This window comes from Corvus moneduloides, chromosome 19 (genome assembly GCF_009650955.1).
Source record: "Corvus moneduloides isolate bCorMon1 chromosome 19, bCorMon1.pri, whole genome shotgun sequence".
Classification (NCBI taxonomy): domain Eukaryota; kingdom Metazoa; phylum Chordata; class Aves; order Passeriformes; family Corvidae; genus Corvus; species Corvus moneduloides.
The window spans coordinates 563883-591630 of NC_045494.1; the positions used below are offsets into that span (position 1 = coordinate 563883).

Here is a 27748-nt window from a genome sequence, read left to right on the forward strand (position 1 = left end):
CCAACCGACAGTCTCAGCAGTTGAACCGACGGTCTGTGCCCCAACCGACCCTGCACCAGCCCAACGGGCCCCGGCGCCAGCCCAACTGCAGGGCTGCCCTTCCCCCTCCACATGCCCCAGTGTCCCCACCCCTCAGCAAGGGCTGTTTGCCCACCCTGGCCAGACTCAGGCTGCAGTGCCAAAGGCTGCACCATCCAAGGCACAGGATGGGCAGGGACTGCAGCAGGGAATGCTCTGGCAGATCCCCACCATGGCACGAGTGTGCATGACTGGACAACCCCCCCTCCAGCCCTGAAGGCAGCAACACAGCTGGCACAGGCTTAGCACTCCCAGCTTGCCCTCAGCCCCAACTTGGCTTTGATCCCATTCAACCTGCTACCAGCTGGGTATGAATCCCTCAGCCCCGCTGCAGAACAAGGTACCCGAGGGTACCCCACCACCCCCATCGTCCCAGGTCCTCCATGGTGCAGTGAATGCCACTGTGGTGGGCAACCACACCCCTGCCCAGCCAAGCTTGGTGCCCTCAGCAGGATGCAGGACCAAGAGTTGTCCCATCCTGGAACAGCCACCCTGTGTTCTGCAGTGAGGTACCCCAGGCACTGTCCTGATGGCCAGGGACAGCTGGCGAAGGCACAAGGCTCACAAACACCCCCAGCACACTGAGACCTCGGACTGGGAGGAGCATGAGCCCAGTCCAAGGCTGGGCACAGGGCAGGGGCTGACGGTGGAAGGGGACTCGTGCCCGCCCCAAGCTGCACAGAGCACAGGAGGCCACGCGAAGCGCGGTGGAAGTGTTTATTTGCTGCTGATCTTCAGCACTAGTTTACAAGGCCATGGCAAATTAAAAAAAAAAAAAAAAAAAGGTTAGAATAAAAAATCTTGCCCCCCCGCCCCACTCCTGTGAGGCCTCTGCACTGAACCACCCACATACAAAATAATCTACAAGGAGAAAACTATACAGGAGTATTTACACCTCTGATAAATAGACTAATACTGATCCAGACGCCTCCAGACCGTGCGTGGCGATGGGGACAGGACAAGACACAGGCGATTGTGAGGCAGAGAGGTGGGGGCCACAGCCCCCACCCAGCCAGATCCCCACCAGCAGCCATGCCAAGGGCAGGCTCCAGCTCTGGGCATGCCCCATCCTGGCACCATGCTACCCTGGCACGAGGGCTGCAACACAAGGATGTGCTGGGGCAATGCCACCCAGTGCCCCCACATCCAAGCCACAACCCCCACGGCTGGGTGAGGTTACATCTCTGCCCTGTGTGGCACCACTGCTCAACACAGCGGTGACAGTCCCTACCCTTCGTGCCTCCTGTGTCTGTGGGGACCATTCCAGTGCAGGGGGCGGCTGGGAGGGTCCAAGGCAGCAGCGTGGGACAGACCCAGGCCCGCTACAACGAGGGCTGGGAGCCGTATCTCTGCAGGGCATCCCTGGGGCTGGCACTCTGCACCCCAGCACCTGTGGCACCCCAAAACCGCCAGCTGCTCACCAAGAGCTGCTCCCCCTCCTGACAGGACATCCCAAGAGCGTCTGAACATGGGTGCTGGGGGGACCCAGTGCCATGTGGCCGCAGGCTTCCTGGGGGTCAGAGGCAGGGAGGGTGCCCATAGTGCTGAGGCCAGGGCTCCCAGGGGGCACAGGGGTGCTGTGTTCCAGCTTGAGCCTGTGAAGATGCTGTCCAGCAATGCGGCAGTGATGGGGGGCCAGAAACACTGAGATGCCCGTGCCCCTTCCCTCCCCCACAGTAAAGAAATGGCGAAGCTGAAGCTGGGCCCTGGGCCTCGAGGGCCAGCCTGCAGCGTGGCCCCTGCCCCACAAGCCCCCATGATGGGGGGACACTTGGTCCGCTACAGGGGCACACTGGCCTTGCAGGGCCAGTCTGGCTGCTAGTGCCTCTTGGTGGAGGAGACCTTCTTCTTCCTGGCAGCCAGCATCTCGTAGAAGGGGTCCCGGCTGATGGCTGCCCTGGCAGTGGAACAAGGGCTGGGGTCAGGCCAAACTGCTGCAGTGATGGGTGTGACCTGCCAGGCCTGGCCTTGGGCAGGTCCCTTTATATCCCTGGGAAAGTTTTCTTCCCCCATCCTTGCAGGATGCCCTGGGAAGCACTGTCCCCTTCGAGGGCAGCAGGTAGGTCCCTGCTGTGCCCCTGCCCCCTCATGCTCCTCCAAGCACTCACTTGATGCACTTGATCCACTCCTCCTTCTCCTCAGGCGTGGGGGCAGAGATGCGATACACGGTGTGGTTCCCCTCCACCACACGCCCATCTGCCTCCGTCTTGCAGGCCTTGATCACCTGGTCCTTGTTGTCAGGGATGTAGAGCTCAAAGCAGTTCTGGGAAGGAGAGACCACTCAGAGACAGCCCCCACTTCCAAAGGGGACCCCAGACTGGGAGGGAAAAGGCAGAGCTACGCACCCCTGGCACAGCCACCCCGGCATGGCAGAGAGGGACAGACCCATTGTGATGGTCACCCCCTGGCCCCCATGTGCCCCTGCGGTGACCAGCCCCAGATCTGCACCCAGCCACTGTGATGGTGAAGGCAGTGACCACTCTGGGGCCCCCTGTCTCTCCTCAGGACATTTCAGGGTCGTGAAACACCTCCCAGCTTCTTCTGCCCAAGCCAAAGCTGCCCCCAAACCCCAGAGGACACTGCCACAGCACTCACGGGCTTCTTTGAGTCCTCCACCTCACGGATGCTCAGGTTCTCCAGGGGGATGATACCACGGGGCTCCTTATCCTGGAGCGGCCAAGCAGAAGTTTAGCAGTGGGGTGGACACCCCCAGTCCAGCCCCCTCCCTGCCCCAGCTCAGCTCACCCTGCACGGAGCCCACTCACCGTTGTGTACTCGAAGTAGTAAAGGCAGTTGTCGGTCAGGATGAACCAGCGCCGCTTCCACGTCTTCACCCTGCCTCCTGGGAGCAGAGAGGGACAGTCGGGCACAGCCCTGCAGAGCACAGCCGGGCACACGGCAGCTCGGCAGCGCGGGAGCCGCATGGACACACAGGCTCCAGCAGCAGCACAGGGCCCGGGCAGACACACAGAGCCAAGCAGAGCCAGGCAGCGGCGGGCAGCAGCAGCAGGCAGCACACACCGCACCGAGCCAGAGCCAGAGCAGGAAGCGGACGGATGAGGATGGAGGTGAGGGCGGGAGTGCCAGGCTGGGAGTGCTGTGGCTGTTCCCACCCAAACACAGATTCAGCACAGCTAGAGGAAACTGTGGCCAGGCACCTCCCTGGGAGGACACAGAGACTTTCTGTCCACACTGACCATGGTCCCCCTCGTCCTGGAGCCCAGGCAAGGCAGGACCCAAGGCCATGGCCGAGCTCCACAGCTGCCACCACAGTGGGAGAAGCTGGTCCCTGGGCATACGCCCCGCTCACCCCTGGGCCCAGCTCCCCTCCACCGCAGCCATTGCAGCAGTGCTGAATGCGGGATGAGCACCCACCCTTGCAGGCTGGATCCAGCATGGATACAAGGAGCCACGGTGTACACTCGGGGTCCAGCTCCTCTCCTTCCCCTGCCAGGAAGGCCCTGTGGCCCCTGCTCCCCTGGGCCAGCTGGCAGCCCACCCCTGTCCCTGCCCCACAGCAGTTCTGAGGGCCAGCACCACTGCTCCCAGACACCTCGGGGTGCAGGCATTGGAGCAGTGCTGGTGCACTCCTGGGGACTGCTGTGAGCCCTTAGCACAGCACAGGGTACCACGCAGACAGATCCTGCCTGCTCCCATCCAGTTCCATGCACTTGGCACACCCTAACCACCCGTGCACAGGCTGGGGCCCCTCTCGAGGAGACTCCAAGCCTGTCCCCATCCCTTGTGGCACCGGAGGCGAAGACCCATTGGCCAGGCTGAGCTGTCTGCGGACATGGTGATGCACAGCCGGGCAGGTGGCAAGGTGCCACTGTGGCCCCGTCCTCCACCGGGGTGGCAGAGGGGGCCGCAGGCCTTGGGGAGCGTGCGGCATCGGCAGGGCCGGCACCCCACATCCCTGCCTGGAGGTGGAGAGGGGCTGTCCTGCAGCAGGCGAGGTCCCTGGGCGGTGTGGGGTTAGCAGCAGCAGCAGCAGCAATGAGACTCATCACCAGCAATTAAAAACGCAAAGGAACGAAGCCCCAGCAGTGTGAGCAGAGCAGGGAAGAGGGGTACGTACCTCCTGGAGTTGGGGGCAAGGAAAGGAAGAGCCAAAATCATGGAAACATATAAATGAGGGAGAAAAGAAAATTAAAAAAAAAAAGGGAAAAAAATAAAAAGAGGAACCCCAAAGCCCCCCCTTGCCCTGCAGGTCAGTGGGGCTGGGCTGCAGCAGGGAAGCTGTGAGGGGTTGGGCCAGCGGCAGGGCCATGGGGGCTTGACTGCCCTGGCTCACTGTGGCTCTGTGGGATGGGGCTCCTTGGCTGCTGGGCACAGGGCCTGGTTCCATCCACCCCATGGCTGACCGGCAGGGTCCGTGCCTGCCCCCCATGGGGTCCATGGCCACTTTGCTGCCTCTCTGCCACCCCACTCGTGGTGCCAACCTGAACTTGGGTGCACAGGGCCCCTCCAGTCAGGGACAGGAGAGCCTGGGGCTGTCCTGCGTTCCCCCAGCCCAGGGAAGGGAGCAGGCAGCTCTTGCTCTCTCCTCCCAAGGGGATGGCCATGTACCAGGAGTTCTGACCCCAGCCAGAACCCCGGGGAAATGCCCCACTGGACCTGATCCTGCCAACACCCATCCCCCCTTGCTAAACCCAGGCAGAGGATTCCCCAGAGGTGCCAAGAAGAGAAGCCACAGGAGCCAGGGCGTGGAGGGCTCCGGCTGTGGAGCCGGGCGGTGCAGCAGGGATGCCATGCATGCTGCCTGCATGTGGAGCCGGGATGCGGAGGTGATAATGCTGTGAGAAGGTGAGGCAGGGGCTGTCTGTGGTATGGAGGGGGGACACACGCAGCCTGGGGCAGCTCGCCGCTCACTCCCGGGGCCTGCTCCGACACACCCTGCTGTGACTCAGCGACCTGAAGGGCCTCGAGGTCTCTGTGCTCTGACACCAGACCCTGGTACCAGCTCTGCACCCCAGGGGCTTGCCCAGCCTAGAGGCAGAATCCCCCAGGACACCCACCCAGCCGCTCTGCAGGGCCTCATCAGCTCTGAGTCCGCTCCCGCTGCCCAGCCAAGGGAAGATGGAGGGCTGGATGTACAGATGCCTTTCCTGTTAAGGCTGTGCCTCTCTGCAGCCTCGTCAAGCTCTGAAGAGCCAGGCCAGCAGAAGAGGTGTGGGAAGCCCAGGGGCATCGTGCCCTGGGGACAGCCTGCCCTCCCTTGCTGCTGGCACTCACCGAGCTTCAGGAGCCAGCCCTCCCGGTCGGGGTTGAAGAAGGTGTGGGTGAGGTCGTTGCCATCATCCTCAGGGATTTTGAAGGGCTCATTCTTGATGCTCTCGTACAGATTCTAGTACAGTGATACGGAATCAGCTGTGCTCTGCCCTGGAGCCCTGCGGTGGGCCCTGCTCTGGGCCAGCTTTGCAGCCCTGGCCCTGGCCCTTCCACACCCTGGCCCTCACCTGGAGCAGCTCCTCAGGCAGGTCCCCCCCATCATTGATGCCGCGGTTCATGGCGATGAATCGCTCTGCCGTGGGCTTGTCCTTCACGTTGGGATTGTGCAGGCTCGTGTTCAGCATGATGATGGCAAAGGACAGCACGTAGCAGGTGTCTGCAGGGGCAGAGGGGAAAGTCAACTGTGGGGCAGGATGCCAGGGAGACCATCTGGGATGGGTGCTCACCTGTGGACTGGAAGACACCAGGGTTGCACTGGCAGTACCGCTGGGCAAAGGCCTCCATCATCCGGTCAATCTTCTGCGCCTCCCCCGGCAGCCGGAAGCTCCACAGGAACTGCCTGTGGAGAGAGAGCGAGTCGTGGCGCTGATTTGGGGGCTCCATGGTCCCCCACCACCCCCAATGGACCACGTTCAGCTCCCAGCCCTTACTCACCGCAGGGCCTGCACAAGGTTGAGGTCAGTGAATTCATGCAGCTCCACGAAGGCATGCAGGACTTGGATGTTGAACTCATCCCTGTGGGAACAAAGCCAGAGCACGAGGGATGCATGATCAGCAATCCTGTGACTGCTGAGTGGCTCCACTGTCCCTGCCCTACTCCAGAGTCTACTCATTCATGGGGGAAAGCTGCAGCTACCCCCTGCTTGAGCCCTGGTCTGGTCTGCACAAATCAGCCACTTGCAAGTGCCAGCCGTGAATTGAATCCCCCTGGCACCCCAGGTACCCCCACGCGGCTGCCCTGTGAGCTCAGCGCTGCAGCGTCAGATCTCTCAGGTGGCAGGACAGGAGCCCAGAACACCCCCAGGAAACCTGAGCCCAGAGCACCTCTCGCCCAGGTAGTCGCCAATGGCTGTCTTGTTGAGGCCCTCTCCCTTGTACAGGAACTGAGCGATGTCCTCGCATGTGTTCTTCAGCAGGTCGTTCTCGATCAGGAACTGGATTCCCTGGAGTGGTGCAAGAGAGGTGTTTCGAGGTCTGTGTCTGCCCCCGCCAGCCTGCCCCCTGACTGTCAGTCCCTGCCCTGGCTGCTGGCTCTGCCCCAGCACCGGGAACCTAGACTGGGAGGTGGCAGAGCCCTGCACACCCCCAAAGGCTGGTAACCAGCCCTGCTCCCCATCCCACACTACCTTCTTGGGATCCATGTTGAACTTCTTCCTGCCCATGGCCACCTGCTTGTTCCTCTGCATGTTTTTCCTGCAAGGCATGAAGCAGCTCTGAGCATCCAGCAGGGCCCCACTGCCTCTGTCCAGCCCCTGGGGCAGTGCACTGTGGGGAGGATCAGCCTGGACCGAGGAGAGCCAGGCCCCCATGCTGGACCCATGCAGGGCAAAGCCAACACACTGCTCTGTGTCTGCCCCACGCCATGGCCTGGGGCTGCCCTTGGCCTGTCAGGCCCCAGAACAGAGCGGGGCTGCCGTACCACATCCTTGGGGGTCACCCTGAGCAGAGGGGGTGCAGGCACAGCATCTGTCAGGTCACTCAGACACGGAGAGGCTTGGGCAGGCTGGCTGTGGCAGGGCTCTGGGAAGAGCGGTGGGGCTGGCAGAAGGGGACAGTCTTCATGCCCCAGTGGGTAACTGGGAATGGTGCTGGGAGTCCGCTCCCACCGGCTGCCGGGACTCCCCTAATCCTGGCTGGCACTGACTGCACCAGCTCAGAATAACAAAACCCGCCAGTGGCCGTGGCCAGACAGAGGGGCTGGGGCTTGGAAAAATAGACCTGGGAGCAGCAGATCAGCCTGGGATCCCGCTCCCAGGAGCTCAGAGAGCCTGGGAAAGCTGCTCACACCAGTACTCGTGGGCCAGGGCTCAGCTGCCCTTGGCTCCTGCACAGCGTAGGCGAGCCCGAGGGGGCTGCATGGCACTGGGGACTCACCTCTCCTCCGTGGAGCCCAGGTTCTCAATCTCATTCGTCACTTCTGCTATCTCATCCTTCAGGCGCTGTGGGGAGAGGGGGCACTGAGACAAGGAGGTGCCTCCCCCACAAACCCCCCAGCCCCCAGCCCTGGAGACAACCCCATTCCCCCAAGAGGCCCTGCAGCCCCTCCTTCCTTCCCTCCCTTCTTCCCCCCACCCCCAAGCGCTGCCCAGGGGCTGAACCCGCTCGGAGGGCACTGGTGGTGGGGCTGGCTGCTCCCTGCGGCTAATCCCTGCAGCATTGCCGTGTTCCCAGCATGCAGGAAGGAAGAGATTCGGAGGTTAACAAAATTACCCCTAATCCCTTCAGATCATGCCCAGCATATGGCAGTAATTAGCCTCTGCTGCCTTAATCAGGGACACGACTGACAGTGTCCCAGATGAGCCCTGACCTCACAGGCACTTGCCAGGGCAGTGGCCTGGCCCAGAGACATGGTCACTGCCCGTGCCAGCCAAGGGCTGGCACAGACACTGGTGCCCCAGGGAATGGCACAACTGCACAGCCTGGAGCTCTGCAGGGCACAGGAAAAGACATGGCTGCTTTGGCAGGGCAAGGATGGCTGGCTGCCACTTGGGATCACACCCCAGCTGGGACCCTCTCCCTGTCCCCAGAGCCCCTCGGAGGCAGAGCTGTGGGGCAGCAACACGAGGGATCCTGGATGGGGCTCCAGGGACCCTGCTAGTGACGCGGGCAGGGACACTGTCCCCTGCCACCCAGACTGCTGTCTCTGGGACAGGGGGATTGTGTGGGCCCCTTGGCATCACACCTGTATGTCAGCCAGCAGCTCCTGCTTTCGGCGGCGGATGTTCTCCAGCTCCTGGCACTCCTCTGGGGTCAGGTCACTGGGCACTGAGCAGAGACACGATCAGGTCAGCATGTGTGGTCCTGGGAATCAGGCCCACCAGGCTCCTGGTGATGAGCCAGCTCCCAGCCAGCAGATGTGGGCTGGGTGGAGGCAGAACGTGGAGGTGCCAGGTAGCAGGAGGAGCTGGGCTGGCAAGCAGCATTGCAAGCCCCACACAGAGGCCAAGTGGCACCAATGGCATGAAAGGAATTTGAGGGCCAGGGCATCTGCTCATTCAAACTATGGCAGCTGCAGAGTGAGAACCAACACGGCCCCGGATCACTTCCAGCACTGCTTCTGCCAGCCCTGGCCCTGCTGCTCCCCCAGGTGCCATTTCACTCTGCTCTACCCCAACCGGGCTTCAGTGGGTGCCCATTCTGGTCCGTGCCATGGCTGGGCAGCTCTGCTGTGCCTTGCAGCACAGGCTCCACATCGACCTGCAGCCCTGCAGGTTGTTCTGCTGCACCAGGTCAGCCCCAAACATAAACCAGTTCCTGGCCATCCTTGCAGCTCCCTCTACAGCAGATTCACTATTCTGGGGCAGAGCCTGGAGCTGGTGCATCCTCCAGACAGATCTCACCTGCACACCGTGACATCTACACCTTGCTGTCACCCTGGGGAGCCAGACACCCCCTCTCCAACACCATCTCTGAGGCTCGAGCCCAGGGCCGCCACATGGTCCCCTTGCTCCAGGAACATTCCTAGTGCTCCTTGGCACGTGACCTCCTTGCTTCACGGTGACAAGGTATCCCATTCCTGTTCCCTCCAGTCCCCAAGGTCACCTGCCCCTTTCAAGAGTGCTCTGAGCCCTCCTACTATGCCCATGTCTCCCACCTCTGCCAGTGGGTTCTGTGCGTTGTACCAAGGTCGCCCGCAAGGACACCAAAGCACCATCCCTCTAGAGCGCTGTCCCCAAGGGAGGTGGCAGCAGGATCTGCCAGCTCAGCTCTTGTGTCACCCCCACCACCCGCCCTGGGGTGGTGGGAACAGGTTGTCTGTAGGGCTGTCACCATCCTCCCCTGCCCCAAGCATTACCCTTTGACCCACTGAGGTCCCATGTGCCACCATGTACACACAGGCTCCCAGCCACCGCTGCCACCAGCCCAGACTCACCAGAGTGTTCCCAGCGCAGTCACTGCCCCATGCCACTGCCCAGACACCACGTGCCTTTGGACCAGCACCGTCCTCAGCTGTGCATCGATTCTCCCCACAGTGCTGCTGCCTTAGTGGGAGCTCCCTGGGTGACAGCGACCCTGCACCCTGAATCTCTGAGCTCAGCACTTCCCCGGCTCTGCTCTGGGGTCTGACAAGCTTCCTCCTTCACAACTCCTTGTTGCCAAGGCTGAGGCGCCTCGGCTTGCGACACTGTCCCACAGACACGACACCAACACTTCCCAATACTTTCGGTCTCCCATGTCAGGAAGCCTGAACCAGACAAGTCCGCTCGTGGCACCAGGTTAAAAGTTACTTACAGTACCAGAGCTGTGCTGATGCATCCCAGCCCCTTCCGCATGCCCCAGTGCCATTCCCACTGGCACCAGCCCCACACTGCCAGGCCCCAAGGCTCCCAGCAAGCCCATGCTTGCTGCAGGAGGGATGAGCTGCGTCACACCCCCATAAGACACAGAAACCCCCCAAATCCCTGGGCTGCTGCATGCGCCAAAGGACCCTCCTGCCTAGCTGCAGGACCCTCTTGTCCAGCTGCCGGACCCCCCCACCTGGCCGCAGGGAAAGTCAAATTCGTGCTAGGGCTGGAGCTGGCCTCAGCTCTGCCTCTTCCTGCCCACCTGGGAGTGGGTAGGGGTTCCAGCGGGGGTCCCGGTGGCCCCGGGATAGGCGTGGTGCAGGACGAGACGCTGCAGGGCAGCAGGGACGGCAGCGGGGCTGTTCCAGAGCCCCGGAAGGTCCCTCCCCGGTGGAGGCTGAGCACTCGTGACAAGCAGCCCAGCCATGTCAGCAGCAGCCAGAGGAAGAGAAACCCCAGACGCAGGAGCTTTTCTGGGGAAGGAAGGCGGCATTAACCCTTCGCTGGCTCTGCACAGCAACTGCCCTGTAGAGCCCCAGTGAGCCTGGCCGCAGGCAGAGCAGTGCCGGGGGCGGGAGGCTGGAACAGACGCTTCCCCTGGCTTCAGCCTGGCACAGAAGTCACACAGCGACCCACCACACTGCGGGATCCCAGCATGGTTGATCCCAGCGCCTCCCCACCTGCACAGGAAGCTGGGGGTTCCCACAGCTCCTGCAGGAACCTGCCCACGGGCGGCAAGGGCCGCCAGCAGGATTCGTCCGTCTGTCTCGGGCTCTGGGCTCACTGGGGCCTCGGAAGCAGTCGCGGTACATGCCCCCTCCGCACCTCGCCCAGGCAAGGCCCCGCGGCGCAGGGCCCTGCTTGCCCCGTCCCCTGTCCTACCGCTGCCCGGGGCCCGCAGCAGGGCTGGCGGCAGGGAAACGGGGCAGACACGGAGCCACCGCCCCCCCTTCCCGGCCCTCCGCGCCCCGGCCCGGCTCACCGTTGCCCTCTGCCCTGAGCACCATCCTGCCAGGGTCTTCCCCCGGCCCCGCTGGCCGTGCCCGAGCTGCCAGGGGCTCTGCAGCAGCGCTGCCGTGCCGGGTGCGGACACCTGCACCCCCGGTGCTTCCGCGGTGACTCAGGGCCGCAGTACCAACGAGTTCCGGGGCCTCTTGGGCGTCACCGCGGCCTCGCCGAGAGCCAGGACCAGCAACACCCTGTTCCTGCCGCCATGAGCCAGAGCCGCCAGCACCTTAACGCCTGTGCTCCCGGCTGGGTGGGAAATGGGGCTCCAGGGCCCTGCTCCCCCTCCTTGGCTCAGGGCCGGTGGACGCGATGTGCTGGGGTCCCAGCCAGGCAGGCCCTGGGCTGGCCCAGCCCTTCCTTCCTCGGGGCCTGCCAGGACACTCGACCGGGTACATCTTGAGCTCACTGCGCAGTGCCGGGGTCCCCACCCTTCCCCTCCAGCAGCTGGGCCCCCACACGCCAGCAGACCCCCAGCCCTGCAGCTCCCCCCATCTCTGCCAGACCTCCCCACTGCAGGTCCAGGGCCTGTGCTGGCTGTGGGGACCACTGGTGCCTGCTCCCCTCCATGGCATCTCCCACAGCTGGCTGGGACAAGAACTGGGATCAGGAGAAGGGCTAGGAGCCATGCCAGTCCCCACGGGATGTTGCTCCCCACTGTCTCACCCCCTTACTACGGGGTGTCTGTAGGGACCCCATTGCTCCGTGCAGGACCCCCGTGTGGAGGGTCCGGGCACTGCGGGGCCGTGTGCGCAGCAGGAACGACCCCAGCACGTCCCTGTCCCCATCAGTCGCCTGGAGAGGCTGTGTCAGCCTCGGCTGCTTTGACTCAGCTAAATCCTGCTCAGCAGCACGAGATGGAGACACGGCACCCAGAATGACAGCTACGGAGTAAGGGAGAGTGGGCTTCAGAAGCCTCGGGGTGTCCTTCGGTCCCCTGAGCTGCAGCAGCAGCTGCCAGCCCTGCTGCCGGCCCACGCTGTACCACACCAGAGGGGCAACAGCCCTGGGGTCAGGCAGACCACGGGGATGAGCCCAGGGTCTCTGCATGCTGCTTGCGGGTGCCGCTACCCACTGGTGCCCTTGGTGGGGTCCCATGGGGCCCCCAGAAACATCCTGCCTGTCTCCTCATACCACATCCTGTTTTCACCATGGCCGCGTGCGCACCCTGGGTTGCGTCAGCCCCATCCTTCCCCACCGACAGCTGAGGTGCATCAGGAGGAGGGTTTCGGGACAGGCAGCTCCAGGACAGGCCCCCCTAGGCTGCTGAACCCTGTGCCCAGAACACTCTCCTGCTTTTGTGCAGCCCTCCCCATCACGCCATCAGCCCCGCTTCCCTGACCCAGAGCCCATCAGGGAACTCCCTCTACAGCCGCTGCCTCGCTCCTAGTGGCTCGAGGCTCCACCATTCCCACACACAGACCCCCAGCCTCTGGCATGGCTGGGTGAGCACTGGCTCAACCATATCCACAGGCACTGTGCAGGTGCAAGGAATGCAGCCAGGCAGGCATCTCACCTGCTCTCGGCACTGCTTACGGTGCCAGGCCTTGAGAGGAGCAGAGCCCCAGCTGCTCGGCCACAGGGCTGGCTGAGGAGGTCCCGCAACCCCCTGCCCCACTGTGCAGCCCCCCTGCTGGGCAGGAACCAGCAGACAGCAGCAGCTCACACAGGGGGCTGACCTTCAGCACACCCACAACACAGCAGGAGCTGGGCTTTCCCACACAAAATTCCCTTTGGAGAGTGCCACCCTCCCCTCTGTAGCCACAGGCACTTGTGAGCGCTCACACATCCTCTGGGGGAGGGCAGGACATGCCATGGCCATGCTGCACTGCCTGCAACCTCCCAGCCGCCATCACTGGCTCCTGAACAACCCCGTCCCAGCGCCGCACCAGCTCCAGCACAGGGCAATGCCAGGCAAGGGGCCCGGTGCCCGTCCATCCTGCAGGGGCTCAGTGCTTGTAGAGGCCTGAGCCTGGGAAGGCCGGCAGAGGAAGGAGGCGGTGAGACAGCGAGGACACTTTGTGCTGCTGTCAGCAGGAGCCATATGGAGCCGGAGCCTTATGGAGCCGGAGCCATGGGCACCGCCATGTCTACTGGGGGATGGGAACCCCGCGGCACAGAGGGGAGGGGGGCACGCAGTGCCTACCTGCCTTGGCAGCCACCGAGGGGCAGAGGAATGCCTGGAAACTGGAGGCGCAGAGCTCGCTGACTGTCCCCATGCTGCGGGGGTCCCACGCAGGATGCCACCAGCTCCAGGAGGGCAAGGCAGGGACAGGCAGAGGTCAGGCAGGAGCAGACAGAGGCCAGGCAGGTGCACGTGGCTGAGCAGTGGGCTCCCCAGTACTAAGCAGGTACCCAGTATCTGGGGCAGCTCCTCAGTACTGTGGGGCAGGGTGCAAGCAGGGGAGCCGGAGCACTCGCGGTTCTGGCTGGAGCTGGCTCTGGTAGGGGAGCTCCAGCCGCAGAAGCCCACGCGCCAGCCCCAGCCAATCCTCGCCGCACCGGCACACCAGTCCGTGCCACTGCCGGAGCCCCAGCGGGCGGCTCAAAGCCACTCAGAGGACAAGGAGTTTAGGAACTCCCCAGCAGCCCCCCTGCCCAGGCTGCTTGCCCCCCGGCAGTCCCCTTGCCCCCGCGGGGGGCCGGCAGCGGGGTATTTTTAGAGTGGTTTTATCCCTCCGTATTAGAGCATTAAGCATCAGGAGCTGGCGGTCGCGTAGCAACGAGCGCTGCATGCGGGAAGGTGCACCCGGAGAAGCGCGGCGGTGCGAGCGTGGGGGTGCCACCACGGCCCCCGCTCCTGGGGCGCAGGGCCCGGGTCCCAACCCTGACCCAGCCTGACAGGCTCAGCCAGCCAGCACGAGCAGACAGCAAGCCCTGGTCATGCCCCAGAGAAACTGCCCTCTCTGCTGTGGCCCTGGTGTGTGGGGGGCTCCTGCAGCAGGAACCGAGGGGTCTTGTCCTGGGATCCCAGGCTGGGGGACAGCTGTGGAGCTGGGGAAATGCGCAACCCTCCCACCCTCCAACCCCACAGGCGCCGAGCAAACCCGAACCGGACTGACAGCTCCTTTCCTCAAAGCAGGAGTGATCTTGAGCACAGGGCATGGCCATGAGTAACAAACCCCAGGGCCTGTCAGGGCAGGAGCAGCTCGACAGCTCTCCTCACCCAACCCCTGGGATCGCTGAGCCAGGAGTAACTTGAGCGGGGCAGGCAGAAGCCCAGATGGGGTGGGCAGTGGGGAAGGGCACCCTGGCAGGCAGGAGCAGTCCCTGATCCTGGGAGCAGTGTGACTGCAGAGAGGAGGAGAGACAGTGGAGAAGGGCAGCTGATGGGGCTGCGAGGGCAGCCAGGCACTCACTGCTGTGACTGACCTTCTGCTTTCAACACCACTTCCCTTTTCCTGGGGGACCAGAGCAGTGGTTGCTACATCACCGGGAGGCAAAAGGGCAGCGAAGGGAGCTGGGGGCACAGGGGAGGCTGAGCTGGGCACGTGCTGTACTGGTCTGGGCCTGGACTGGCATCTGGAGAACCCCCGGTGTGACACAGGCACGGGGGTGCTCTGACTGGGATGAGGCAGGGCCAGGTGGCATCTCCCACACAGAGTGACCCGGATGCCTGGCTCTGTCCTTGCACCCTGTCCGGGTGAGGTGGGGCGTTTACAAACCATAGCCACAGCCCTGACACGATTGCAAGTGTCAGCAGCAGGGCTCATTGTTCTCTGCCCCAAAACCTCAGGAGAGGAACTGGACAACTGCCTCTGCCTGAGCCCCTGGCTCTGCTCTCCAAGCCTGGTGCTACCCCTTGCACTATCTCTCTGCCTTTGACCCAGGAATCCACTCCTGAGCTCTGTGGAAGAGTTGCTCCCCAAGCTGGGCCCAGCAACTTGCCCAGGCTCACCCCACACTGTGCAAGGAAAGGGGCTGGGGCATCAGCAGCAGCTTCCCCAGCAGTGTTCCCTGGCACAGAGGGGCATGCCATGGTACCAGGATGCCTCCGAAACAGCTAAGCCTGTCCCAAAGGGCTGTCAGCACCCGCTGGCAAAACAGGACTTTGCAGCCTGGTGGCAAGGAGGGCAGGGACTACCCGGGTGAGCCAGCCTGCTGCGACCTGGCAGCCCACCCTCCTCTCAGCCCACCCTCCTCTGGGGATCCCCCACACCTTGCTCAGCCCACCCTGCCATCACACACCCATCCTGCCCCAGACAGCGAGGCCCCCCCAGGCACAAGCTGCTTTGCTACAGGCTGCATCAACCCTGCTTAGAGAAATCCCTTAATCCCCAGGCCAGAGTCAGCGGTAATCCCCTGGGTGCAGCAGGATTACCAGCACTGCCCACTCCCCCTCTCCCTGGGGCCAGGCCTGAGCCGTGACAGGGCCCAGCTCAGGACACGGTGCCAGGACAGGACTGTGCTCCCCACATCCTCTCACCGGTGCTACAGCTTGGCAAGGCAGGAGCAGCCAGGACGGTTCCCTGCCAAGATACCTCCTCCCCACGGTCCAGAGGCGCTTGACCCACACCACTGCTCTCGGTCAGTTCCGGTCTGGGATGGGTTCAGTCTTGCCGCTGTCCCCAGGGTGAGATGCTGGGAAGGGGGTGGGAGTGCAGGCCCACACCCTGGCAGGAGCAGGGGGAGCACACATCTGTGCTGCCAGCTGCTTGCCCCGGGATTTGGTCTCTGCTGAGGCAGACGGCTGAAGAGAGGCCATGAGCCGTGGGGCAGACACTGGCGTCAGCACAATCCCACCAGAAAGAGAATCCCCGTCGGCTCCCACCATGCTACAGCCTCGGCAGAATGTCCTTTGCTAAACCAACTCAGCGTAGGGGCTTCAGGGCAGCTATGGGTTGTGCTGCCCCCAGCACAGGAACAGTGGCGGGGGTTGGAGGTGGCTGTGCCACTCCCTGCATCTCCCACGGCGGGATGAGCGGGTCATTTCTGATGCTGACAGATGACCCGGGATGTCTTCCAGGTGATTCTGAGTAGCAACGAGAGGCTGCTCACAGCGCTCTCCTGCTAATGGGTTGTATCTGACAACACCCGAGCCAGGCCGCAGCCGCTGGCACCTTCCTTATCTTACACACTGAAGTCCTCGCAGCCAAGCACAGTCATTTCTGGGGTGGAACAGCAGCTCCTCATCGGCTGCGTCGCACAGCTGGGCAGGAAACCGACCCGTGAACCAGCACTGCCGGCAGTGGCACTTCGCTGGCACCAGCTGCTCCCAGGAAGAATGGTCACCAGCACGGCTCCAGCACTGGGGCCGTAGCCTCAGATCTCACCCAGATTCCAGTCTCCCCTCAGCAAAGACCCCGCTCAAGGCAAAACCACCGGCCTGGGACAGAGCAGGCACAGGCAGGGTCTCCCTGCACAGTCCCGGTCTTCATCACCGGGAGGGAACGCTCTGCGGGCACGGAGGACGGAGGGAAGCGGGAGGAAAATGAAAATGCACGGGCACGAGAGGGGAGATCTTGCAACCCCTGAGCCACCACGGCCCGCCCTGGGAGCGGGTCAAGGGCATACGCCGGGGGCTCCCGAACCCGGGGGGTTGTGACATTCAGCAGGCGCCATCGAGGCGAACCTGTCCTGAGCTCTGCGGGGCCGGGACTGGGCAGTGCCGTGGGAGCACCTGAGCAAAGTGCGAGCGGAAGGTGTGCGGGCAGCGAGTCACGGAGCTCGCACGGCAGTGCCGGCGCTCCGGGGAGGGCAGCCCCGCAGCTCGCCCGCCCCCCGCGCTGCCGGCAGGCACCAGGGGCCAGTTCCTCCGGCGCTTCCTCCGCCGCCGCACGCACGATGCCGCGAAGGCCGCGGCCGCTCTGCCACTTGCGGGCGCAGGTCCCGCCGCCGCCGCCAAGTCCCCGCCCGTCCGGGAGCCACCGCCCCCGGTCCCGCACCTGGGAGCGGCCCGGCCCGAACGCGCCCGCCCGGGAGAATCGCCCCCGCCCACCGTGGACCACGGACTACCCCGGCGCCTCGTCCCGGGCCAGGTGGGTGTCCCAGAGCCCCCCGCCCGCCCCCGGCCCGCACTGACCGCAGCCGCCGCCCTCCTCCTCCTCCATCCCGCCGCCGCCGCCGCTCCAGCCCCGCCCGCGTGACGAGCGCGCCGCAGCCGCCACGGCCGGCACCACGTGACACGGGAGGGGCGGAGCCGCGCCGGCCCCGCCCCCGCGCGGTGCCCCCCCGCGCCGGTGCCCCCCCCCCGCTCGCCCCTCGCGGTCGCAGCCGAGCACGGCCCATTGACAAAGACCGGCATTTATTCCATTCAGTCCTTCAATGCCCGTAGCCCCGGCGGCAGCGCTCCGGCTCCGCAGGGATCCCCCCGGTGCCCCCCGCGCCAGCGCGGGGCCGGGCCGGCGGGGGGCGCAGGGGAGGCTTTCAATGCAGCTCGTTCAGGGGATGGGGGTCAGGGAGTGAGAGAAGTAGGGGAAGGTGAGGGTCGGTAACGCTGGGAAGGGGAGGCACAGGAACATGGAGCGACAGGGACAGGCTTGAGGCACTTGCCAGGAGCCCCCACAGGTGCAGGCTGGGGGAAGGAGGGGAAGAGGCACGGAGAAGCTGATGAGGAGCCTGGCCGAGGCAGGCTGGAGGCAAGGCAGTGTGGGCAGGCTCCTCTGCAGCTGGAAAAGCAGCTCCCTGAACGAAAAGGCACAACCCCAGGGCTGCGGCTGCATTCCCTCCACTCTGAGCACGGTCCACCAACAGGTCCCAGGATGGTGCTGTCCCAGGTCCTTGATCTGGGACTGCTCCCTGAGCAGTCGGGGATGCAGATCTCAACCTGTGAGGCAAAGAGCAGTGTCAGCCCCCACCAGGCTGCCACCCCCTCTCTCTGCCCCCCCAGCTCGCTGTGCCCCTGGCTTGCTTACCTGAGAGCCGGTGGCCCAGGCTGGCCATCTTGGCAGGATGTGACATCAACCAGAAGTTGCGCTTGTTCTGCAACTTCTGGAATGGATTTGAGTCTCTCCTCCGCTCCTGCTTCATCTTCTTAATTTTCTTTACCTGTGCAGAGGCAGGACAGCACTCGGGTCAGAGTGCAGAGGCCCCAGCCTCCTCCCACCTGCCCCAGCCCAGCATGTGGCCAGCACCCACCTTTCCTTTGTCAAACTCCTCGTCCCATTCATCAATGATGGTCTTGCTTTGGGCCAGTGCTGTGTCCCGAATGGCATCCTGGCTCACGGCCGAAATCTCACCCTGCCAGGTCAAGACTGCAGAGCAGCCAAGTCAGCAGAAGCACCAGGCTGAGCCCCACTGCACCCCCTTGCACCAGGCCACCCCCAGGCCCAAGGCTGGAGCCCCGTGCTCCAGCTCCCCACCCTGTGCCACCCCCGACAGGCCCATGGCTGGGTGCACCTGCCTGGTTCCAGGAGCACCCCTGCCTGCACTGGGATGGGGGAGCTCAGAGGGCTCTGCCCCCATCCAGGGCTTGCAGCAGGGGGGCTGTTTGCCCATCCAGGTGAACCAGGATTACCTTGTTTGCCATAAGCCTTGTCCAAGGAATTCTGGAGCAGCTGGCCTACCACGCTGGACCCCTGGCTCTCAGGGGCAGTGCCAGCCCAATTGCCAGCCACAGGGCTCAGGGCAGCCAGGGAGCGTCTCTCATCCCCAGTCTGTTTGTCACTGGCGCCTGCTGCAACTGCGGAAACAGGCAGGGTGAGAATGGGCCACGGGGAACTACCATGCCCCTCCTCTCCAAGGCAGATCTCATCCCAGGAGACACTGTTTGGACAGACAGGGTCCTGATCGGTGAGGGTGTTTGGGCACACAAGTGCCAGCCCTGGGGATAAATCGAGGAGCCTGTCCCCACTTCCTCCTCCAGGGCATAGGCAAGGGCTCCCAGGCTCCCCCCAGGAGCAGCAGGCAGGCCTGGGACAGGGCAGCCCAGGACAGGGGGCAGGACCACAGGCACCGCCGGGCAGCTGTGGGACCAGCAAGCACTGGGGGTGGCACAGCAGTGCTCCAAGGGGGTTCTAGGGCAGACAAGCAGCTGGCTTGACCCTGCCAGGCACCAGACAGGGCACAAGGTCAGACCTGGACTGCTGGTGGTGGTGGCAGGGACAGTGTTGGCAGCCAGGCTGCTGAGGCTTTCCATCCACTTGCGCTTGCGGTGCTTGTGCTCTCCAGCCTCCACACTCTGATGTGTCTCACAGGGCTCTGGCTCAGTTGTCCTGGAGCTGGGGAAGGCAGCAGAGTCAGCTCACTCCAGCCAGAGCAGAGTGGGAGAGTCTCAGGCAATGTCTCAGGGCAATGGGGCCCAGGGACACCCGCACTGCACTCAGGGAGGGGTGAACCCACCCCCAGCAAGTGGGTGCTTCAGCCAGACCCCTGCTGAGGTGCATCCCACCTGCAGAAAGATGAGAAGCCCCTGACCACAGTGCAGGGAGCCTGACCTCAGGCTCTCACATGCCCCTCGTCCCTCACCTATCCGAAGACAGCATCCCAGAGCTGCACTCCTCTGTCTTCTTCAATGGCCTGTCTTTGCTCCTATTCTTCTTTTTCTTCTTCTTCCTCTTGAGGGGGAAAGTTGGCTCCATGCCCAGGTCAATACTGAGCTCTGGCGTATGTTGCTTGGGCCCACTCTTCATGTCCTGACAGACCGGACCATGGCTGAGACCCTTGTCTGCCACCTCCTTCCCCATGAAGGACATCAAGTCCCCTGGAGAGACAATTTTCTTCCTGGGGGACCTGGAGTCTTTATCAATGAAGTCCTTCTGAGAGCCAATGCTCTCCTTCTTGGGGGGCCTGGAGTCTTTGTCCTTGAAGCCCTCTGGAGAAACAATTCTCTCCTTCTTGGGGGGACTGGAGACTTCATCCATGTCCTTCACAGCCACAGCACAAGGGCTCCTGTCTGTGCTACGATGCTTCCTCTTCCGACGCTTCTTTCTGAAGGAACCCTCTGGTTCTACCTGGCCAGATCCCGTGTCCCTGCTGCCAGGAAGAAGGTGGTGTGAAGTGTGGGCAGTGGAACCATGGGTCAGCAGGGAGGCTGGGAGCTGAGTGGGCAAGTTGAGCACGAAGCTGAAGGCAGACTTTCCAGGATTCGGTAGTTCAAGAACAGATGAGGACAGGCTGAAGGACAGGAAAAGATGCTGATCTAAAAGCCCAGAAGTCCCTCTCTTCCTCCTTCCCCTGAGGTGCAGAAGCACAACATCCAGCTGCTGCCATCTCGTCCACAAAATCGGAATCAGATGCAAGGCCACACAGATACCCCATAGAGCACCCAAAGCTGTCACTGGCCTTCCTGCCATGTGGGAGCCTGGCAGCAATGGCTCTGCTTACCTGGACTTGCCCAGAGGCCTAGGAGTGGAGGCAGGAGGGGTGGTGTCTGAGGGCTGGGGTTGTGCTTGGTGGTCACTCATGCTCACCTTCTGAGAGGGTTTGCCCTGCAGTTATTGACATAAATAAAAACTTGGTGGTCTAACGCAGAGGTTTCCATGAGCCAAGAGAAAAAGGGGAGCCCAGAGAAAGGGGAGGAGAACAGACACAGACAGGGGCAGGGAAGTGGGGGGGTGGGAGAATCAGAAGTGTGTTCAGTTAGAAGAACAAAGGAAAAAAGGAAGGAAAGAAATTTAAAGACCCCAGTGCACCCTCCTGAGCCCACACACTGCCTGTGGAGGAGGCATGCCCACACCCTCCTGCTGTGGCATCACCCCCTGCCACTGGCCCCAGGGGACACGCGACCCCAAGAAGGTGCCAAGGCCACCCCACTGCAGGGACTGGCACAGTCACCCCTCTGTCCCAGGCAAGGGGGCAGGAGCCATCCCCTGCATCACTCAGAGACGTGGACAACAGCAGGGCGTGGCCCCACACCTCGACCCAGAGTCGGGGCAGAGCAGCCACCATAGTCCTGGGTTAGGAGCTGGGAGGGCTCTTCCCGCCCGCCCCTGGTCAGCAGTAGCCCTACACAGCCTCAGTTCAGAAGGCACAGGATGTCGAGCGGAGTCTCTGGGCAGAAGCTCAGACTCACCTTTTTGGTTGAGAGCACTGGTTTCTTGGCCAGCAGCGGTGACGTGGTGCCGCCCCACTCCTGTGCGGCGCTGCCCAGCGGGGAGGGTTTCACAGTGGCTGTCCTGGAGCTTTTGGGGGCAGCCAGGTCAGAGTCTTTAGGGACAGCCGGCTTGGTGCCAGGGCCAGCAGGGAGGTGGGTGCCAGAGTCCCTTCCCTGAGAGGTGCAGAAGCTGCTGGAATTGCTCTTGGCCTTGTGGGTGTCCTTGGCCAGCTGCCCTACTTCGCTGCCATGGGAATCCTTCTTCAGGGTCCTGGTCATTGCCCCACAGCCACTGGGCTCCTGACTGGACTTCAGCAGCTTGGATGAGGTAGGTGGCTTCTCGCTGTCTGGGCCCTGTGTGGGCAGCCCTGCTTTGGCCCCGCTTACGGTGCTGGTGACATGGAAGCCTGCTCTGGGCATGCCAGGTATCTGCAGCTTCTTGGGCCTCTGGACTGTGTCATAGGCCAGGGGTGTGGCCTCGTGGGTGGCTTTGTGGGGCAGTTTGGATGATGGGATCTGAGGGAGTAGCTTTGACAGAGCAATTCCGTTTGTCAGCTTTGACCCCATCCCAGGAGAGCTGCGGGCAACAGGGACTCCAACATCACCTGGGCCTGGCAGCCCCTTCCCCAGCAGCTTGTCTTGTTTCTAGACAAGGAGAAAGAGAGAAGTTCAGTGAGGAAAGTCAAGGAGCCACAGATACAGTGATACTGCCCTCCCCATGTCCAGCCAGGATCCCCAGGTTCAGCAGGATCAGGATCCCTCCTGTACAACACCCTCCCGCACATCCATCTCCCGGCATGGCTGCAGCCCCCCGTGCCCACGGAGCAGCAGCTCCTGGGAGCACCAACCTTCAGGACTCACCAGGCCCAATGGTGGCACAGACAGGGTCCCGTTAATTGCAGTTTTCTTCATTTGCTTCGAGTCACTGCCAGTGCAGCTGGGCAGGCTGAAGGCAGCCTTGGCCATGGGCCCTGCTGAGCTCTTCCTGGGGCAGCTGAGCCTGGGGAGGGCAAAGCACAGGCATCAGCCGTGGGGGTGTGGGTGAGCAGCAGACACACACGAGGGAGGGGAGCTGGAGGCTCTGAGGAGGTGAGGTGCTACAGCAAGCCACCCCCTCCCCGAGCCAGCACATGCACGGGGCGTTGGGGCTGCTTGGCCGGGGCAGGCAGGCCAGGAGGCACAGGCTGCTCTCTTACCTCAGGTAGAACAGCACATAGGCCTGCTGGTTGAGAACCACCTTGATGTTGCTGGGGTGGACCTCATGGTCATTCATTCGATACCACTGCCCATTGCTGGCCTGTGGAAGGAGAAGACAGAATGTGGTCAGGCTGTGTCCAAGGAGAATAGGGTCAGGCTCTGGCCAGGGACCCTCCTGGCCTGCAGAGCAGCAGGAACAGCACCCGTCATCAGAGCTCCTCTCCCCAAAACCCACAGCTGCCCCAGGGGCTCTGTGAGGGCAGACCTTCACGTTTCCTGCAGTGGGGCACAGTTTGTGCCCCATGTCCAGTGCGCCACACCTCCACACCACCCACCCTGCCAAGCACCCTCCTCTCTGCACCCTACAGGGACCCACAAGCACCTACCAGGCCCCAGCCCAGACAAGGTGCCAAGAGAGCATCCCAGGCTCACCTTCACATAGCAGAAGTAGTGCCCTGCGTTGCAGCTGTACCCAGAGTGCACCAGCACCGCATAGAGTCCATACGTGACAGGATCACCCTTGGGCTCAGACATGTAAGGGCGGATGTCCAAGAACTCAGGGTATCCCACATCCTGTGGAAAGAAGATGTCTCAGGAGCTGGCATGGCTTTCTTGCCAGAGCAAGAGCAGCTCTGCTGTGCTACGAGTCCCATCTCTCTCTTGAGGGGATGCGTCCTCCTCAGGCAGAAGACTGCGGTGAGGAAGATGCCAGGATGAGCCCAACTTCCCCCACAGAGAGCAGTGGGGAATGGCTGCAGGACTGCACCAGGACCTGCTCGGGGGGCAGGACCTTGGGCCAGGACACAGCTCCGGCTGTGGATTGCTGAGTACTCACCTTGGTGGATTGCTGAGTACTCACCTTGGTGATTTTCCTTCCACCTGAAGAGCCGCAACTGCCAAAGCGTTTCAGTGAAATCGTGAGAACATTGGAGGCTCGGTGGATGGTGAAGCGTTTGCTGGCTGACACTTTCTTTCTGCACCTGCCCAGGAAAAGCTCAAGCTATTCAAGCTGTTCCAACATCCAGACAATTGCCCACCCTGGCCACACAGTAATGGCCAACTCGATGGGAATGGTGCTGCTGACACCAGGTACTGCTCCAGACACCTCCTCATGGCCATGCCTGCTGGCCCAGGTCTTCCTTTGAAGACGAGAGAGCTGAGGAGCAGCAGGCTTCATCACAGGCTTCCATGGCCCTGTACCTCATGGTTTAGCCACAGAGCAGGTACAGAAGCCCTCCCACATTGTGGCAGCCTTCCCACCAGCACACCAGTGGACACCATCCTGCCCCCAGCACCCCACACTCACATGCTACACCTGTAAGCGTTGTCCCCACCCAGCTGCTCTGGCTTCACAAACAGCTCCAAGGCCCGCACGACGTTTGCGGCTCGCTGCAAGGACAGGGTGGACGTCAGGGCATGAGCGGCCTGTCCACACCACAGCCCCACTCCCTGCCCCAGGCACTGGCACACAGCACAGGGCTGCAGGCTCCCCCAAAGTCCTGAGCCTGCCCCCGGTGTGGTGGCTGCTCTGCCCCCCAGCACTGCCGAGCCTGCATGGAGGAGTCGTGGCTCACACTTGGGCAACAGGCACTGCTCCGTGAGACAGGGAAGGAAGCGCAACAGCAGGAGCTGCTTCCCTCCTGCCAGCACTGTGACTGCAGGTTAAGGAGCCTCAGAGCAGGAACCTCCCCCTCAAGAGCAGAGACTCCCATCCCCAACCCTGCAGCAGTACCTCGACCTCCAGTGTCACGTCCAAGTAAGGGTCATAGGTATCCGAGACAGTCTTGTACTCCAAACATTTCACTGCAATATGAAGAGCCATGAGCACACCCTGGCACAACACCAGCACCTGCCACACCCCAGCACAGACAGCTGCAGCGTCCCCCCAATCCAGGTTTGGGCTCTGGGATGTGAGCACCAGGATTCACGGCCTTGTGGGAAGGAGGGCTGGCAAATCCACTACGTGTTGGGAAGCAGATGTTGTCAGATAGCTGGGAACACGGGTCCCTTTGCTGGTGGCAATGAGCTGGGGACCCACCACTTGGGTGCCACAGTCAATGGCTTTTCCCATTGCCACCACAGGGGTCACGACCCACAAGTACTGCAGGACTGACCGACTGTGGCTCTGGGTAAGTTACACGTGCTAAGCCATTTTCCAAAGGGTTTTGCTGCCCAGGCCCACGCCCAGAGTGCCAGTACTCACCACGGGACCGCAGGTAACCACCGAAGATCTGGTGAACCAGAGTTGTGGCCTGGGTCTGGCGATCCAACCTACACAGAGACAGCAGCACCAGATCTCACACTGCAACAGCCACCCCCGTCGGACCCCTCAGGACAGCCCCCCTCCACGTTCTGGCCAGCAGCCAGGCTGTGGAGCTCCAGGAGCAGCGGGAAGCCGCAGCCCCTGCCAAGCTGCTCTCTCTGTGTCGCAGCCGAGGGATGACACCAGGCTCCGACACACACCTTCCTCTCAAAGAAGCAGAAGCTCCTGGTTGGAGCTCAGAGCCAGGTGCTGAGAGCAGAGGCAGTGCTTCCCAGGACAAAGGGCCTGGGGGAAGCTGCCCTTCCACAGCCACAGGGCTGGGGCTGAGCTAGGAAGTAGGCCTGTATCCCTCAGCAACTGGGACGCGATCCCAACCTGTAGCAGCCTCAGGATTTGAGGGCAGGACTGGAGCTATGCTGAGGTGGAGGAGTCAGCAGAAGGTGAACAACAGCCCAGAGCCATGTCCCTGAGGGGCAGAGAGCTGGACCCCACACCCAAGGCCCCTGGAGTCAGAACCTCCCCACAATAAGGCTGACCTGGGGCACATGTTCATTCCACAGTCCACTCCCGTGAGTGCAGGGGACCAGCAAGGGAACAGCAAAGAGCAGTGATAGGCCATCAGGCCCCACATACTTGGTGTAGCCATTCAGGCAGGCCTTCTGCATGGCATCGATGGTGTAACGCAGGAACTCGTGTGCATCCTCCTGCCTGCCGAAGCGCAAGTTATGGGAAATCTCTGCAAGAGAGGGAGGACTTAGCACGTGCTGCAACAGACGCCATCCCTCCCTGCCCTCCCTGGGGCAAGGACTCTGGGGTTCGAGTCCCCTCAACCCAAACCAGATGTCAGACTCATGTCACAGAGGAAGCCCCTGGCAGCCCAAGAAGTCTCCAGGCACCCTGAGGCTCCATGAGTCGTCTCAGTGGAGCTGTTTGCCAAAACATGCCCCAATCCCAATAGTTCTGCTCCCACATTAGCCATGCGTGGGGGGGCAGCCCTCCTTACTCTTGAGGTCTCGGATGATGGAGAGTGGCTTTATTGCATTGCCGCTGTTGGCAAAAGCCTGTATCGTGTGGTTTTGCATAGTGCACATCATGCAGAAGCTTCCATGGGCACCTGGAGCAGGAGAGATGATACGATGTTGGGGACAAACCCAGGAGAGATGGAGGCAGTACAGGGGATCTCTGGTCCAACACAGCTCAGCCATGCTCAGTTTTCCCTTTGAGCTCAATGGTCCAGGACATGGGGACCAGCCCATGCCATCCCAGCTGGTACAGCCCACCACAGGACCAGCCACGGCAGCTCCCCAGATGAGACAGCATTCACGTGGATAGAAAACAGGTCCCAGGTATGCACTGGACAAGCCCGTATGTTGGCCCTAAGGGGCAGATCCCACTGGCAGTCCGATGGATGGGACTGCAAGCCCTGTGTGTTCCCTGTGGTGACAGCTCAGAGCAGGGCCTGCCACACTGCTCTTCTGCAGTCCCCACAGTCACGGGCTATTCAGGACCCCCCAGCCCAGTCCCCAAGAAGCCAGCAGGCCCCATTGGGCCCATCTTAGTCCTGGCTACACCCAGCAGAGACAGTCTCCCCAGAGACAAAGATGCCGAGATAGGAACACTGCTACAGCCAGGAAAAGTGAGTAGGACCCAGGAACCAACTCTTGACAGAGAAACAGGCAGAAAGGAGCAGAGCAGGGAAGGTGCATCCTGATATCTGCACTCCCTCACCAGAGCCAGGCACAGAGGTGCCGACCGCAGCACTGTGAGCAGGACAGGCAGACACTGCTCCTCCCTCCCGGCCCCCTGAACCGGGGTCCCCACTCACAGGTGCGTCCGTGTTCCCGGGAGAGCAGGTAGTTGGTGAGTGGCGGCGTGTACGTCAGGCACTGCAGCGCCGAGTTCAGGAAGCAGGTGTTCCCCAGGTTACTCAGCCCGGCGCCCACACGGTGGACCCGCTCCCACTTCATGGAGAGGCGCTGGGCTGGGAAGAGCACCTTCTGCGGCGCGGGGATGCCATCACCCGCGGCCGCTGGCAGGGCACGGCTGTGGCCTGCGGGGAACAGAGGGTCAGCCAGGGGTAGGAGCACGGGGAGGCTCCCTTCACTCTCTCCACTTACCTTGGGGGTTCTGCGGCCTCTCCGGAAGGCTGCCGGTGATGCCGAGAGGGCGGCCGAGGGCCTCGGCCCCGATGTGCTCGTACTTGTCCCGCAGGTGCTCCAGCTGCCCGGCCAGGCCGCGGCGGGCGGGCGCGAACTCGATGCGCTGCTGCAGCACGGAGCGGGCGGCGGCGGCCAGCGGCCGGCCCAGCTCCGCCGCCGCCTCCCGCCGCCCCGGCTCCAGCGCCTCCCGCAGCTTCTCCGCGATCATCGCCGTGGGCGGCCGGCTCGGCGGGCCCGGCGGCCGCGGCTGCAGAGAGGGAGGGAAGGGGCGATTGAGCGGAGGGCACAGGCCCGGCACGGCCCTCCCCGCCGCGCTCCGGCTCTCAGAGCAACCGGCCGCCTCCACGGCCCCGCCGCCACCCGCCGCGGCCCCCTCAGCGGCTGGCCCACCCACCGCCCGCCGCCACCCGCGGCTCCGAGCGCCGTCGCCGCGCGGCCCCGGCTCGACCGCCGCCATATGCGGCCCTGCCGGTCCCGGCGCTCCGCTCCCCACGGGCGGCCCCGTCGGCAGGGCAGAGGAGCGCGGCGGAACCGGGGCGCAGGTCCCAGAGTCCCCAGGCCCGTCCCGCCCGGTCCCGGCAGCGCTCACCATCCGGGTCCCGCCGCACGCACGTGTCGCCGCACCGCCACTCGCCCGCCGCCGGCACAAACCCCTTCCGCGCCGGCCCTGCGGGGCGGCTCCGCTCCGCCTCTGCGCGGCCGCGGTGGCTCGCTCGGCTCGGCCCGAGCCGCGTCCGCTCCGCCCCCTTGTTCGGAAGAGCCAACGGAGAGACGAGCTCCGCCCGCCCGCCCGCCGCGAGTCCCGGCGCGGACGGGGGCAGGACGCGACTGCCGGGACAAAGGCGGCCGGTGACGCCGCTCCCGCAGCGGACGGTCCCACGAGGAGACGTTTCCACGCGGGACCGGCCACGATGCGCTGGGGCGCGGCCCCTTCGTGCCCCGGTCCCGTCTCCTCTGGCCCCAGCCCCGGCCCCCGCCCGCCCCTGAGTCACGGCCCCGCCCCGGTCCCGCTCCCGTCTGCTGCCGGTCCCGCCGGCATCTGAAGGCGGCCCCGCAGCAGCTCTTCCCCTCCCTGTCTCGTGCTTTCCCTCCGGCGGCCCCGCGGGGATCGCTCCTCTCCGCAGCTGAGGAGGGGCGGGGGAGCCCGGTTGGGTCCGGTTGGGTCCGGAGGGGAGGCGGGGCCCGGGGGGATCCCGGCCGAGCCGCCGCAGGGCCGAACCGGAGCAGCGGTCCCCGCCCCTCTTCCCCCTTGCCGTGGAGCTCCCGGCACGGACCCTCTGCGGGTACCGGGGCGGCTCCAGCACCGGACGAAGAGACGGAAATTACGGCACAGGGA

The 27748-nt window shown here is 63.5% G+C and overlaps 2 protein-coding genes across 8 annotated transcripts; both read right to left on the minus strand.

Moving 5' to 3' along the window:
- Positions 1-782: 782 nt before the first annotated feature.
- CYTH1 (cytohesin 1) lies at positions 783-16877 on the minus strand. 6 transcript variants are annotated; one of them, XM_032128948.1, is made up of 13 exons: positions 16843-16877; positions 8213-8295; positions 7405-7469; positions 6657-6723; positions 6355-6473; positions 5965-6045; positions 5757-5869; positions 5538-5686; positions 5313-5425; positions 2844-2922; positions 2674-2745; positions 2187-2341; positions 783-1975 (listed from the first exon to the last, which is right to left on the minus strand). In XM_032128948.1, exons 1-13 carry the CDS (start codon positions 16868-16870, stop codon positions 1897-1899), a joined length of 1203 nt encoding a protein of 400 aa, XP_031984839.1. In that variant the 5' UTR covers positions 16871-16877; the 3' UTR covers positions 783-1896. The 6 variants fall into 6 exon arrangements, with proteins under 6 accessions (XP_031984839.1, XP_031984838.1, XP_031984837.1 ...); XM_032128947.1 differs by lacking the exon at positions 16843-16877 and adding an exon at positions 12967-14946 and having other exon boundaries at positions 5757-5872; positions 5968-6045; XM_032128946.1 differs by lacking the exon at positions 16843-16877 and adding an exon at positions 12967-14943.
- A 170-nt stretch (positions 16878-17047) lies between these two features.
- Positions 17048-27348, minus strand: USP36 (ubiquitin specific peptidase 36). Of its 2 annotated transcripts, none has more exons than XM_032128943.1 (20): positions 27002-27348; positions 26371-26659; positions 26079-26303; positions 25257-25367; positions 24887-24989; positions 24194-24261; positions 23723-23793; positions 23297-23379; positions 22850-22970; positions 22423-22563; positions 21990-22090; positions 21655-21793; positions 20773-21438; positions 20085-20188; positions 19227-19733; positions 18837-18979; positions 18277-18441; positions 17898-18013; positions 17675-17807; positions 17048-17586 (listed from the first exon to the last, which is right to left on the minus strand). In XM_032128943.1, the coding sequence occupies exons 1-20, from the start codon at positions 27002-27004 to the stop codon at positions 17582-17584; spliced, it is 3294 nt and encodes a 1097-aa protein (XP_031984834.1). In that variant the 5' UTR covers positions 27005-27348; the 3' UTR covers positions 17048-17581. The 2 variants fall into 2 exon arrangements, with proteins under 2 accessions (XP_031984834.1, XP_031984833.1); XM_032128942.1 differs by having other exon boundaries at positions 19227-19874.
- Between the last annotated feature and the right edge of the window lie 400 nt (positions 27349-27748).